The sequence below is a fragment of the Neolamprologus brichardi genome, chromosome 14 (genome assembly GCF_056152115.1).
Source record: "Neolamprologus brichardi isolate AB-2024 chromosome 14, ASM5615211v1, whole genome shotgun sequence".
Classification (NCBI taxonomy): Eukaryota; Metazoa; Chordata; class Actinopteri; order Cichliformes; family Cichlidae; genus Neolamprologus; species Neolamprologus brichardi.
Window position 1 is genome coordinate 19280819 of NC_142117.1, and position 13594 is coordinate 19294412.

General features: G+C 47.0%; 1 protein-coding gene across 1 annotated transcript in view; it reads left to right on the plus strand.

The window, feature by feature from the left end:
• The window catches only part of arhgef17 (Rho guanine nucleotide exchange factor (GEF) 17), a 65784-nt gene that overhangs the window by 330 nt on the left and 51860 nt on the right, over window positions 1-13594 (plus strand). The window contains exon 2 of the mRNA XM_006802066.3: window positions 23-5405. Coding sequence (XP_006802129.2) covers window positions 129-5405 — 5277 coding nt within the window. The 5' untranslated portion in view covers window positions 23-128. The remainder of the gene's footprint in view (window positions 1-22; window positions 5406-13594) is intronic.

Sequence of the window (13594 nt, forward strand, 5' to 3'; positions counted from 1 at the left end):
CCCCCCTTTTTCTTGCTGTTAGGTTAAACTGCAGATGGACCACAACTAAGAAAAGGTGCTTGGATGTGTAGCAGCTACCCGTGGAGTTGCCAATGCGTGTGTGAGAGCCGTAACAAAAGACATGAACAATGGCAGAAAGCGAGGAGAAGAATGCGGCTGTGTATCGCAGCGTCTCTTTCAGAAAGCTGGGGTCCTGGGGCGCCAACAGGAGGGAAGAGCAGCCACACAAATCAGGGGATTTGGAGGCAGTTGGCGTCGCCCTTCCCCCGGAGCCCAGCAAAGCAGAGCAGCCCTTGACGACGACGACGCGTAATGTCAGTGTGTCAAGAAAAGTTTCCAAAATCTCTGCCACCACCGCCAGCCTCCTAACCGCAGAGCCAAAGAGAGGCTCTCCCTCTCTTCTCTCCTTCATTTCTCCATCCATCCGCGAGCTGACTGAGAAGTTCAGCAACAGCAGCAGCAGGAGGAGTAACAGCAGCGGCTCCGCCAGGACGCACACAGCCTCGCCGGGAGACTGTGCAGCGGACACGCGGGGGAGCAGCACTTTTCCCCGAGCCCAAGGCTCCAGGAGTGACGGGGTTCCACCTGGGAAAACTTTTCATGAGGACAGCGGCGGTGTTGGTGGTGGATATTTCCAGGATAGTGACAGCGCAACAGCAGAACCTCTTTCAGACAGCAGAGCGCTTAAGTTTCACTCGGGCACCGACTCTGTGTCAGGCTCAGACTCGGACAGGAAAAGCGACAAGCGGATATTTAGAAGTTTATCAAGCAACAGCGGCGGCAAGTCGGGTAAGAGAGACTATTCCCAGATTAATGCACCTCCTTCTGAGCTCACAAAGACTTTGACTCCAGATGAAGAGGAGGATGTTAGCAGTAGAGGGGTTCCTCCACCCTGCAAAGCCCACAGAAGTTATCACGCCACACACTACACTGACTTTCATCCCCTGCACTCTGACAAGTGGCCCAGTGTTACTAAAATTAGACAGCTGTTTGATGAGAGGCAAAGCAAGCCTTTGCAGCAGGGCAAGACTGTTGAAGCTTGTGAGGATTTAAAGGCAGCTGGCCAAGGCCACCTGCAGGAGCTCACCTGCAGCTCTGAGAGACACAGACTGTGTCCCTGCAGCTCAGCTAATGAAGGCTGTGACCTGCCCTTTCATGACAAGTGCCTAGCTGGAGTACAGAGCAGAGAGAGCGGTGCTGCTAAAGAGACTTTAACGTATGGTTTGTGCTTTTACTCCAAAGCCGACCACTCTCGGCACTCAAATGATGAGGAGGCAGACGTAGAGGCGCGCAGTCAGAGTAACAGAGTGTCTGGCAGAAACACTTCTGGTAGCAGTTGTGGTCGCTACCACGGGGTTAAATCATCTCCATACAGGTCTCATAGTCCCAGCGCTGAGGCGGCGGCTCAGGCCCCCAGATCGACAGGATTGACATCTGACCCTAACCCTGACCTTCAACCCTGTCCCGCTTCGTCTCGGAGTCGATCGGAGAGCTCAGACACCACCTCCTGCTCCTCCTCTCTTCACCAGCCGACAGCGAGGGAGAGAAGGGATAGACAGGGGGTCGGGCTGCCCAGGGATAGTTTACATTCCTTACATAGCTCCTCTAGAGCTCCAGCCCCCTCCGCCTCCTCTCTCTCCTCTGCTCCAGCTCCAGATAAAGCCATTACCGCCTCCTCCTTCTCCTCCTCCTCCACTGTAGCTCCCTCCACTGAGTTAACACACCCAGCGAAAGTTGCTTCTCCCCTCAGCTCCCGCTGGAGGTTTAGCTCTGGAGACGAAGAGGAGGAGCAGACCAGGAGAAAAAGAGGAGGCAGTTGGAGTGCTTCTTATAAGCCCTCTCCGTCTGTCTCCTACCGAGCAGGAGAGAGGGGTGACACAGAGCGAGCAGGCAGCTATTTATCCCGCAGTAAAAATGGCTGGTGGGGCACAAAGGCCATTGGCAGGTCTTCAGGCAGCGAGGAGGACAGTCCTGGTTCCTTAGGCCCCCACTGCCGAGAGGCAGTCCGCCGGCGCTCGCTGAGAAAGAAGAAGAAAGTCAGCGGGGCTGCTCTAATAACAGGCCGTGATGACTACGACGATCATGATGGCGAATCAGAAGACAGTGACAGTGATGCGGCCGTGATGATGGAGCACCTAGAGAGGCAGCACCAGCAAAACACAGGAGGGGAATTTGGCGGGGCGGTAACCCGGAGCCACTCGGCACGAGAACCCAGCAGTCACAGAGCCAGGGTGCAGCAGTGGGAGCGCATCACCTCACCTGTGACCTCAGTGACGCTCCCAGGTGTGTCGCGAGTGTCAAAGGTCAGCATACCCCCAATTCTGTCCAGCCCTGGCGAGTCACGTTGCAGCAGCCGGTACTCAAGCACCGAGACACTGAAAGAGGAGGACTTGGCTGGCTGTGCCAACCGTGCAGCTAATGTGTTGTTTAATACGAGGGGAGCAGAAGGTAGCACTAATAGAGCGGCGGCGTCTTCCATGTTGAGTAAAACTTACCATGGGAATTTTACCATGTACCGCTCCCCGAGCTTCGGCCATGGGGACAACTTCTCCCGTGCCCCTGTGCGTGTGCGCCCCAAGATTGTGCCAGCTGTAACATCGTTGCCTAGTGCACTTGCCAGTGGGTTATCTTCAGGGAAGAGAGGTGGTGAAAACGTGGGATTAAGGAAAATCACAGCAGGGGGTAGGGTCAATGATAATGAGAAACACCAGATATCCACATCCAACCCTGATATCACCTCAGAAACTATGACGCTCTTAAGCTTTCTCAAATCTGACCTGCCGGGCCTGAGGGTGCATAAATCAAGTGGAGGGGATAGATCAGGGGTTGGGGAGGGGTCATCATCAGTGTATAGGATTGGTTCAGGGGCTCACGGCGGGACCCTGCTATCTTCAGGGCGTCGCCCGTCTCTCAAAGACCTGACAGCCACTTTGCGGCGTGCGAAATCCTTTACTTATTCAGACAAACCTGCTCCTGCCACCAGGTGTTACTTGACAAGCGGCCCCACAAAGAGGAGCTCCTCTGAGCAGCGGCTTGATTCGGATGGAGAGAGCAGTGGAGGGAGGGTGGTGGTGTCAGACAGGGAAGTAGAAAGTGATGGTGGAGATTTTAGGGTTGGGAGAGGGCGCAGAATGAGGGATTATGGATTTGATGGTGATTTTGATGATGATGAAGCGATGCCAGTGCAGGACATGTATGTGCAGGAAGCCAGACAGGTCATTAGAGATATCTGCCAGATGAGCACGAGGGAAGATGATGACGACGATTGTGTAGCTGTAAGAGGAAGTGACAGTATTTCTAGGGCTGACTGTTTGAAGTTTAAGAAAACAATCGAGGAGATGGAGAAGGCTGGGGAGGGCATAAAGGAGGAGGCAAGGAGAGCTCAAGGGGCTAGGTTTGAGAACACAAAAGACAAGGATAAACATAAGAGGGAGAGTGAGAACAAGGTGAGGGAGAGGGGTGAGAGAGATAAACAAAGTATGCAGATGGAGAAGCTAAACAGCAGGGGCACAGAGTACTGGGAGAAGTCAAAGAGACAGAGTGGAGAGCTGGAGAGAGTCACGCTGAAGGGTGATTCGGATGAAAGCGTGTTCTATGACCGCTCTGTGGATGAACTTTCGGGCCCTGAGTCGAGTTTAACAGATGAAGGGATTGTGACGGAGCCTGAGACGGGACCCGGCGACCCCTCAGATAGGTCATACTTGGGCTCAGAAGGGGGCAATTTGGGGTCAAGAATAGCATGGGATGTGCTAGAGCAGCCGGTCACTGTATGGAAGCAGTCTGCGCTCCATGAGGTGGACGGGTTTAAGCAGGAGGGAGAAAAGATCACAGAGAACAGCTTGAGCTGTGCAAATCGGCTGAATGAGGTGAGCGTGCCTCGCACCGTGGCTCTTCCTGCCCGTGTGGCTGAGAATGACAGCCTTGTCACAGAGCAGAACACTGCTGCTGGTATTGCCAACGTCAGTGAGGGGATCCACGGTAACAGTGCCGGGGGGTCAGCAGCCACTGCGGGAGGAGGGGGAGGATCTGAAACCCCCGCAACCCCGAACGCTGTCCGTCGAAGGCGCAAATTCTCCCCCTCTGGTAACGCGGGCTCTGATTCCAGTAATGGCAGCAATGCAGAGTCAACAACAGGATCAGCTGTGGGAAATGGGGAGTCTACAGTCTACCGCTCTCTCAGTGACCCCATGCCTCAGCGGCGCTGCTCTGTGGCAGAAGAGGGGAACAACAACTTTTCTTCTGTGGACAGCAACCTGTTAGGATCCTTGTCTGTCAAAGGTGGAGGGGGAGGGGCTCCAGAAGCCTCTTCTGTGGGCACGCTGTCAGAATATAAAGGCAGCGTGGCCAGTGACCTGTCAGTTTGCAGTGATGGCGGGCTCCGTGATGACGCCATTCGGGATTACAGTGGGGTGATCAGGAACATTGTGGCTGAGCCAGGTGCGATGGACAGACTGATGGCAGATGAGCACAGCAATGGCAAAGCCCCCAAGAAGAAGTCATTCAGTGACCCCAGTCGCCGTAGTGATGCCCCTTTTATTTCTCAAAATGACCCTCAGTGCAGAGGTCAGACTGGCAGCACTCAGCCAATCAGTGAGCTGGAGCACCTGGGCCAGATTCCACCTTCCAGCAGCGAGCCAATCCTGAGCGAGCAGAGAGAGGAACTGTGGGAACCCGAAGTTAAACCTAAACATGCGCATGTGCATCAGCAGCCGAATGGCAGCAATAAAGTCACAAAGGCTCGCTCCCTGTCGGAAAGCACCCCTCCCTCCGAATACCACGATGATGAAGATGGTGATGTCATAGACCAAGGTGAAGAGGACGAGGTCCAGAAGTTTAACTTTGACCTTAAACTAGCCGGAGCTCTGTCTCCCAGAATGAATCGTCGGCCCACCAGAAAACGTCCAAACAGGTTGACGTTCTCCCCTCCTGAGGATCCATTTGAGCCGGCGGAGCTGGGCTCAGAGGGGCACGAGGACAGCAGCGACCAAACCAAGCTCGCATCTCCTCTTTCCCCACTGCCACTGCAGTCCAAACCCAAAACCATACCCAAGCATGCCCGCCACACCAGCGAGCCCACCACCTTCATCCCCATCTCCCCACCTCCACAACTCCAGCCCCTCAAGGAGGTAGACTTTGCTGTCCGATCCACTACAGAACCCCCGCCCGGAAGCAGGCCTTCAGGAGACGAGGCCCCTTCGCTGGAGGATGTGACGCAGAAATACATCCTTGATCTGAGCACTTCTGAAAGAGACCCCGAGGGCCCAGGAGGGCTTTCAGCACACTGCGCAGTGTCAGCTTCAGAGGGACCCAGCGAGACCAGCCCCACTGGAGTGGCAGAAGCCGGACCACAGAAGAAGGAGGACGCTCCATCTGCGCCCACGCCACAGAGAGCCAAGCCTAAAGTGGTGAGTTACCTTTCATTCATGGATTTTCTCTTTTTTTACCTGACATCTTTGAGTTTGGATGATCTAACCTCAAATGCTCACCTACGTCCCTGAACAATTATATAAATGTGCCATTGTTAGCTGCAAAATAGAAGCCATGAACACCACACACAGTATTACACACAGACACGCACTTTCAGTTTTTATGTTTCAAAATTGGAGGTTCATTGTTTCCCTGTTACTCAAGGTAGCACAGATGTAGCGTGAGAAACGTTTGGTAGAATATTGAACATTTATTTTCGAGTTCCACCAGTCTTGTAAGCGCTCTTGTTGTTTTTGTTAGCATCGCACTGCTCTCCCAGTTGTGCAGCTGCACCCAGTGCCTGTGTGTATCTCTGCTTTTATGAAGCACTTTCATTCGGGACCCGTATAGCTAGTTACAATACAGAAGCCATTATAGGCCGAGCTGTGTTTAAACAAACATCAGAGGATGTTATTAGTTTGATTAAACGGATTGCAGACAAAGGGCATTAAGGAATGGACTGAAGCCCGCCGAGTCTGTTTTCGTTTATTTGTTTCATCCAGTTTCGATTGTCTCCGTGCCAGAATCATAGAGGGGGGATGTAATAAACAGTTCTCCCAAACACAGACTGGGTTTATGCGTGTGGATGTTTGATGTAATGTTACATTTGCTTATTGCTGTCTAAACACCGGGAGAGACCGTCTGTCTTGTTGTATCATTGGAATATAAAGGTTACTAACTGTCAAGAGAAACTGAAGGGAACATGGGAAAGCTTTAAAGACGAATGGTACTTATATGGAGCTTTTCTACTCAATTTGAGTAGACAATTTAAAGGTAGCTGTGTGTGTATGTCACTGATTGCCATGCATCTCTGCTCTTGCTTAGAGCACACCTCATGGAGTTTGAGGCCTGGAAGGACAGGAAGGTGCAGACCTAACGTCCAAGACTTCAGTTTTCTTACATCATCAGATGCTTATCATAGCGACTGTTGTGGTTACTTGAGATTTGTCGCTGTGTCTGTGTTTCAGGAATCTGATCCTTGTTGTTTTTATTTGCTCAAAACAAACAATTATGTAGCTTTGCGTGCGGCTCCACGGCTTCAGCATCCAGTCCACAGGGCTGTTTTTGGTTTGACTGATAATAATATTTGCATCAGTTATGTTTGCTCTTCATTTGTTTGCAATCGATTGTCCTTACTGACAGCAGCAGTAGCTGGCGAGTGACCCTCATCGGGCAGGAAATGGGTTTAGGGAAAAGGGAAGTTGTTGCAGTAACTGAAGGGTTTGATGACTTCCAGCAGTACTGGCTATGTGCGTGTAATTGTGTCCGGTGCACTCTTATTTGTGTGTCGCCCGCATGTGTATAAAACTGGTTTTCTCTTTATCCTCTTTAGTCATACTTCTGTGTATGTGTGAGCCCATGCATGTTGTTCGTCTGGACTATATCAGTGCCTCTTTTTTGCTCCAAATCTTCAGAGCATAGACTTTTGCCAGGTGACTGTGTTTAGGGTCCTGCAGCACTGGTGCTCTGTGTGTGAGAGAGATTTGGACTGAATGTAATAACAACAGTGCCAAGCTAAAATGGATCGCAGGCAAGTTCCTAAAGCGAGGGAGGGATGAAGAACGGGAGGAAGAAGGAGCGTTTTTCTTTCCTTTTCTGGAGACATGGCTTATTTCAGCCATGGTGCAGTTTCCTGACATCAAAATCTCCCATTAATTTCTGTTGTTTTTCCTCCTCCTCCTCCTCCTCCCGTGCCCCTTTGCATCATTCCAGTCCCCATTTCTTCTCCCGTCCTCATCCAGATGTTGCCAATCCTAGCTGTTTTCTTTTCTCCAGGCTGCATTTCTACTTTATACCCTCATCCCATCTCCACTTATCTTTTCTTAATGCCAATTCTTCTATATTTCTACCTCCTGTTATTTCATCCTTCGCTGCTCTGTCTCTCCGTGTCTCTCTGGAACATTGCACCGAAGTGAGGTCATAACGTTTTGTCTTGGTGCACGGCAGGCAGGCGAGCCAAGTGTCAGGTAGAGAGAGATGGAGAGAGAAAGGCAGGGAGCAAAAAAAGGAGAGAGTTGGAAGGAAACTTTCTGGTTTTAAAAAAAGTTACAGGATGAAAATAGAACAGGGAGAGGAGAGAAATGGAGGGAAGGAAGGGAGGCGGGGGGAGTGAAGGAATGAGAGGTAATGGGAGCAGATGGTAGGAAAAGGCTGGTTTGTTGTTGAACCAGAGGTGAGTAAAATGTAAAATCTTAATATAACCATTAGCTTTTTTTCTTCTTCACTAAAGCGGAAACCTTTAATCTCTAAAGTTTACATGTTTGACAAACGTTTGGATCCTCACACTGAAACTGCCTGGGGAAAAATCTTATTAATATTTATGCAGATGTCCAGATTTTCATGTAAGGCAGTGCTATGAGAGAATTTTGACCAACATGTTTAATATTATGTTGACAGATATTAATTTTATGGCTGAAACTGAACATGTTTGATCATGCATTGGTAAAGTCCTTCATTAAATGTTTGGAAAAAGTAACCACAGCTTACCCAGTGTGGGTAAAATTCATATTTCTCTGGTATAGAGTAGCACTTTATAGGTCAGATGAGGCATAAATATTGTCTTTGCCTCCAATGGATACGTTGTAAGTCCTCCTGGATGCGTGTGTGTCTGTGTGTGTGTGTGTGTGTGTGTGTGTTTCCCCTACAGCTGCAGTAGTTTTCACTTTAACAGGCAGCAGGAATGTGGCCCATCTTCCCTTTGCTTCATGTTGCATAACCGTCTTTAACTTTCCCAAAAGAGCTGCACACTGGTCATGTGGGCCGGCTATTAGAAGGCTTCTGCAGTATCATTTAGGTTGTAGGTACTCGTCATTATGCGTTAAGCAATTTAAAGCCCCAAAGTCAGTTTTGGCCAGTAATTAAATGCTGTTTGGTGCGTGTAATCAGACAATTTACAGTCTGGACTCAAAAGGATGCCAACTCCAAATCGTTCATGCTTCTGTATACTCCTTGCACACTGTGGACAGACCTTACTTGTTCCGCGATTCACTGTGGCGTGAAATACATTTCTTAACTCTTACGTTCATTCTTCTCCTATTGATGAGGCCAGCCAAGTTTATAGAGGAAGTGGGTTTTTGAGGTAATGGGAGAAGCGAGCGAGGATATATAGTAAGAGAGAAGGAAAGAGGCATAGAGATTGGTTTGTGCTCCGCTCTCCGTGGATTTGGTCTAAAAGCACAGTGTTTATAACTCCAGATTTATGACCGACTTTGTTTTATCAGGCCACCCACATGGAATCTAATACTCTCCCTCTGACGGATCTTTTTCTTGGGCTATTCCCACTTATAGGTTTTACTTCAGACAGCCAAAAAAACAAAAACAAAACATTTTTTTTGTCTTTTTACACCTGGAATATTATTATGAACTCACAAATAAAGGACGGGTGCCTGCATGTTATCACAAATCAGAGATGTTTTCAGTCAGCACTGAATCACAGATAAACTGGAGTAACCCAAGCCTCCTGCTGCTGTTGTCTACTGTTAGTTATCAAGCATAGTCACAAGTGAGAGGAGTGGCACCTGGTGTGGTCTTCTGCCACTGTAGCCCATCTGTTTCTAGGTTTGATGTGTTGTGCATTCAAAGATGCTCTTCTGCATCACTGGTGGTTGTTTGACTTACTGTTCATTTCCTATTAGCTCGAAGTAGTCTGGTCATTTTTGTCTGACTTCCAGCATTAACAAGCTATTTAACTCAGAGAACTGCTGCTCACAGGATATTTTCTCCATTCTCTGTAAACTCCAGAGATGACTCTGAGGGAAATGTAGATTAACAGTTTCTTAAATACTCAGACCAACAACCATGCCACATTTAAAGTCTCTTAAGTTACTCCAGCAGGTCTCTTTGAGTGTGTCTGCATGCTTGGATGTTGCTACGTGATTGCCTGATTAAATATTTGTGCTTACAAGCAGTTGAACAGGTGAGTGTATAATGAAGTTGTAGCATTGGACCCAAGAAACATACGCTGGAGCGAATATGATGACAGCAGAACTTTTATTTAATACTGTGGTTTATTGACTGGGACACAGACACTCCCGCTCTCTCTCTGCTGTCACGTCCGCTCCCCCTCCGACTGTCACTGCCAACATATAAAGAGACACAATCACTGTCAGATCCCAGCACACCAGTTCACCCCGCCCCTGCGCCGCCCCGGGAGCTCACTGCGTCACCCCTCCTCTGCAGCTGGCCAGAGACCACACCCACGCCACAGAAGTGTTTTTTTTATCAACTACAAAATGTGCAATCAAAATTATTTACACTGTGATCAATGGAGAAGAAGGAGCTTATCCAATGTGCAGCTTTCTTTGAAACCACACTTAAAAGTAAAGGGAAAGGTCAGCTCCATATACACACAAAGGATATTGTGTGGGTGCGAGGGGGTTTGTTTTTTGATATGCAAAGGTCAGGCTGCTGAGAGAGAGGTAAAAAAGTATCGGAGAGATGAAAGGGTGCAGATATGGCTTGTCCTGCCCAAATGACCCAAAGACTCTGGAGATGAGAGGGAAGCGGTGGGATGAATCAAAAGATCAAAAGGTTGTCTGCTGATATCTGTGGCATCAGTGACACATGGGAAGCTTCTAACTTTATGTGGGTGGAGTTGGAAAACAAATCCTGAGAGGTTAAGCCTAAAAAGATAATTATGGAACCATGATACTGACGCAAGCGTGCTTTGATTAAATAAAGGAAATATACTGGCATGTCTATTGTGTAGTTTTTACCTTGTAGGTAGATCAAGTGTCACAAGTATAACCAGTAATTAAAATGAATGTTGGGCTTGATCCTTAATGGCTCTTCTTCTTAAAGCCTCAAGACCGCAGAGAACATGTCCCTAATATATAACCAGTAATTTTAATCAATAACCAAGAGTAGCTCACTGGGTATAGTTTGTTCATCTATATAAAACAATATAGATTACATTATCTCTTTGCAGTAATACTTTGGGTAGAAAACATTTAGGCGTGATACTACTTTCACATTTGCATGATAGCATTAGTATAGAGCCAGCAGCTGGTCAGCTTAATAAAAACACTCAAAAGCAATGAAGAATCTAGCCTAGTGCTGTTTGACCTGCTGAGGTTCAAACTGGGCATCAGAATGGGAAGGTGATTTAAGTAATATTGAATGTGGCATGGTTGCTGGTGCAAAATGGGAAGGTTTGGTTATTTCAGAAACTGCTGATCTACTGGGGTTTTCCCGCACAGCCATCTTTGGGGTTTACAGAGAAATGGTCCAAAAAAGAGAAAATATCCAGTGAGTGGCAGTTTCCTGGGTGAAAATTCCCTATTGATGCCAGAGGTCAGAGCAGAATGTCCAGACTGTTTTGAGCTGATAGGATGTCAACAATAACCACTTGTTATAAGTTTGGTATTGCAGAAGACCATCTCTAAATAGGCTTGTTGCACAACCTCGAAGCAGAAGGGCTACAGCAGCAGATGATCACGTCTGTCAGCTAAGAACGGGAAATTAAGGCTACAGTTCACAAAGGCTCACCAAAATTGGACAACAGAAGATTAAAAAAAATGTTGTCTGGTATTACGAGTCTTGATTTTTGGAGGTCATAAAGGAATAAACAAGGCCAACAACAATACTCAGGTATGCTGAGGAGTTTAAACTATGCTCATTTAATAATAAGGAGTCTAAAAATATCCTCCTCACTATTACACAACCAGCAGCTTGAACTTTTGATGCAAGTCAGGATGGGGTGCAAACAACAAGAAAACATGAATCCATCCTGGGTATTGTTGCTGGCCATGTTCATAGCTTTATGACCTCAGTGTACCAATCTTCTAATGATTGCTTCCAGCAGGATAACTCACTGTGTCACAAAGGTCACATCATCTCAATAGGATTTCTTGAACATGACAATGGCTTCCACAGGCAACAGAAATCAATCCAATACAGCACCTTTGGGATGTTCGTGGGAGATGCACATCACAGCTGACAAATCTGCAGCAACTGTGTGAGGCTGTCCCGTCAGTACGAACCAAAATATCTGCAGGATGATTCCAACACCTTGTTGAATCCATGCTGTGCTAAATTAATGCAGCTCTGAAGGCAAAAGGGGAAAAACCCGGGACTAGCAAGGTGTACCTAACAAAGTGGCCATTAATATGAAAAAACTGAAATTTAATTTGTTAAACTTGGAGCTTTAAAAGTAAGCTTTGAGGCCAATTTCGTTGCCTTTTTGTTACAGAGCTGTGCTGTTTACTGTAGCTTCTAATTGACCCTGTATTTCCAATTCAGTTGTATTTATATGGCACTAAATCACAACAGCAGACACTTTATACTGTAAGGTAAAGACCTACAGTATTCAAACGACCCCCTGTGAGGAAGGACTTTTTGAGAGTGGAAAAGAAAAACTCCCTTTTAACAGGAAGAAACCTCCAGGGAAAGGAGAGAAAAGTCTATAGGGGACAAAACACAGACTAAAGGAGAGACACAGGAAAGAATACTCTTTTCTCCTTCTCAGCAAGACTGTAGATAACTGTCCAAAATACCATTTCCTTTTGTATTTGGTCTTCTCTTGGATTAGTGATTAGTTGTCTTTTTGTTGGCGTTGTTACACAAAAAACTGCCAACATGATGTTGATTAAACTTGGTAAAAAGATGAAGAGAGAAAAAAACCCCTGTAAATTTGGTCACTGGCCAATCTTTCTTGTTTTAAAATGGATTAAACAAGCTCAGCACACACAGTCCATACTTTGCTTGGACTGCAGTAACTAATTCTAGGTTAACATCCATGGACTAGATGGCATGTGAATAATGAAGCTTTTCAAAAGATGCTTTTGAGCAATAAAAAATAAATAAATACATAAACCTCACTGACATGTAGCGTCACAGCAAAGAAATCCCAGTATGAGGCTCCCTCTGGGTTCTCACAGTGGGGAAAAAACATCTGTGGGAAAAACGGTTCAGATGTCTTTGCCCTCGGTTGGTGACGGTTGCAATATGCTTTGAAAATCTTCAACTTTCCCTTTTAAGGAGGGTGGCTGTTTCTTTTTCACAATAGTCCACCATTAAAGTCCAAACTTGTGAACGGTGGCTGTCTTTTCTTTCTCTTTGTTCCCACTTGCTCTCCTCTTTACTGTCTCTTTCTAACTCGCTCCTCTCTCGGTTGGTGTGGATCCACCCAGTGTAATTACAGAGCAGTTTGCTTATGTAAGGAAAGCCTCTTCTGAAACAGCACTTTCTAACAGAGTTGCTATTTCAGCTTTTTTGTGTGTGCATGGGCAGATTTCGACATACTGAAACGTGCTTTTTGTCTCGACATAAATGTCCAGATTCCAGTTTGACCCGGTTCTTATACTGCTCAGAAAATGGGTCAGACTCTTTAAGATAACCGTATGAGCTATGTCTCATATCAGTTAGTCTTCTCTGTGGTTTTCTGTCTGAGTCACATACATCTGCAGACCATGTGACCTCGAAGCTCTCTAAGATGCAAATTCAGGTTTTCAGCTTGTTGATGATTCACCTAATGTGGGGTTTACTACAGTACTAGCTTCCATGTGCCTGACTGAAATAGCCTGAGGCTAACAAAGCTAAAAAAAGGTCCTGTGGAGAATACCTGGGGGAAAAAATCCATTGTAGTTCAACAGAAATGAGTTAGTGACAGCGAAGATTATGTCCTTTAGTTGTGTCTGCTTTAGCTTTAGCAGTCTGGGCACCACAGTACAGGGTGAACATTAAAGCAAGAGCTAAGACATTAAAAATAAGGCCTCGGTCACACAGGCCTAGCGAACCAATCGGATTCTGGTTGGTGTGGGAAAAATGTATATTCCCTTTGGTTGTGCCTAATGAGAGCTGAATGAAAGCTGTTCTAATGTGACTGTATGTCTTATAACGAGCCTAATTTGCTTTTCATATGACTTTGAAATCCTCTGTTTTTTAGTTCAGTGGAGAGTAAACCATGAAACTTGCATTGTGAGTGGTTATATTATTAAGTATGTATGCTCAAGCACTGGTTTGTGTGTGTGCATGTCTCTCTAAACTTCCAGTGACCTCCTGTATGTCTTGCCTTGTCACTCGCACAATAGTATGACTGTGCGATGTCTAACATGGCATATTTCGCAGCGTGGTTGGACACAGGCGTACACACAGTCAGTCGTATACAGCGTCCAGGCCTCGGCCTAAC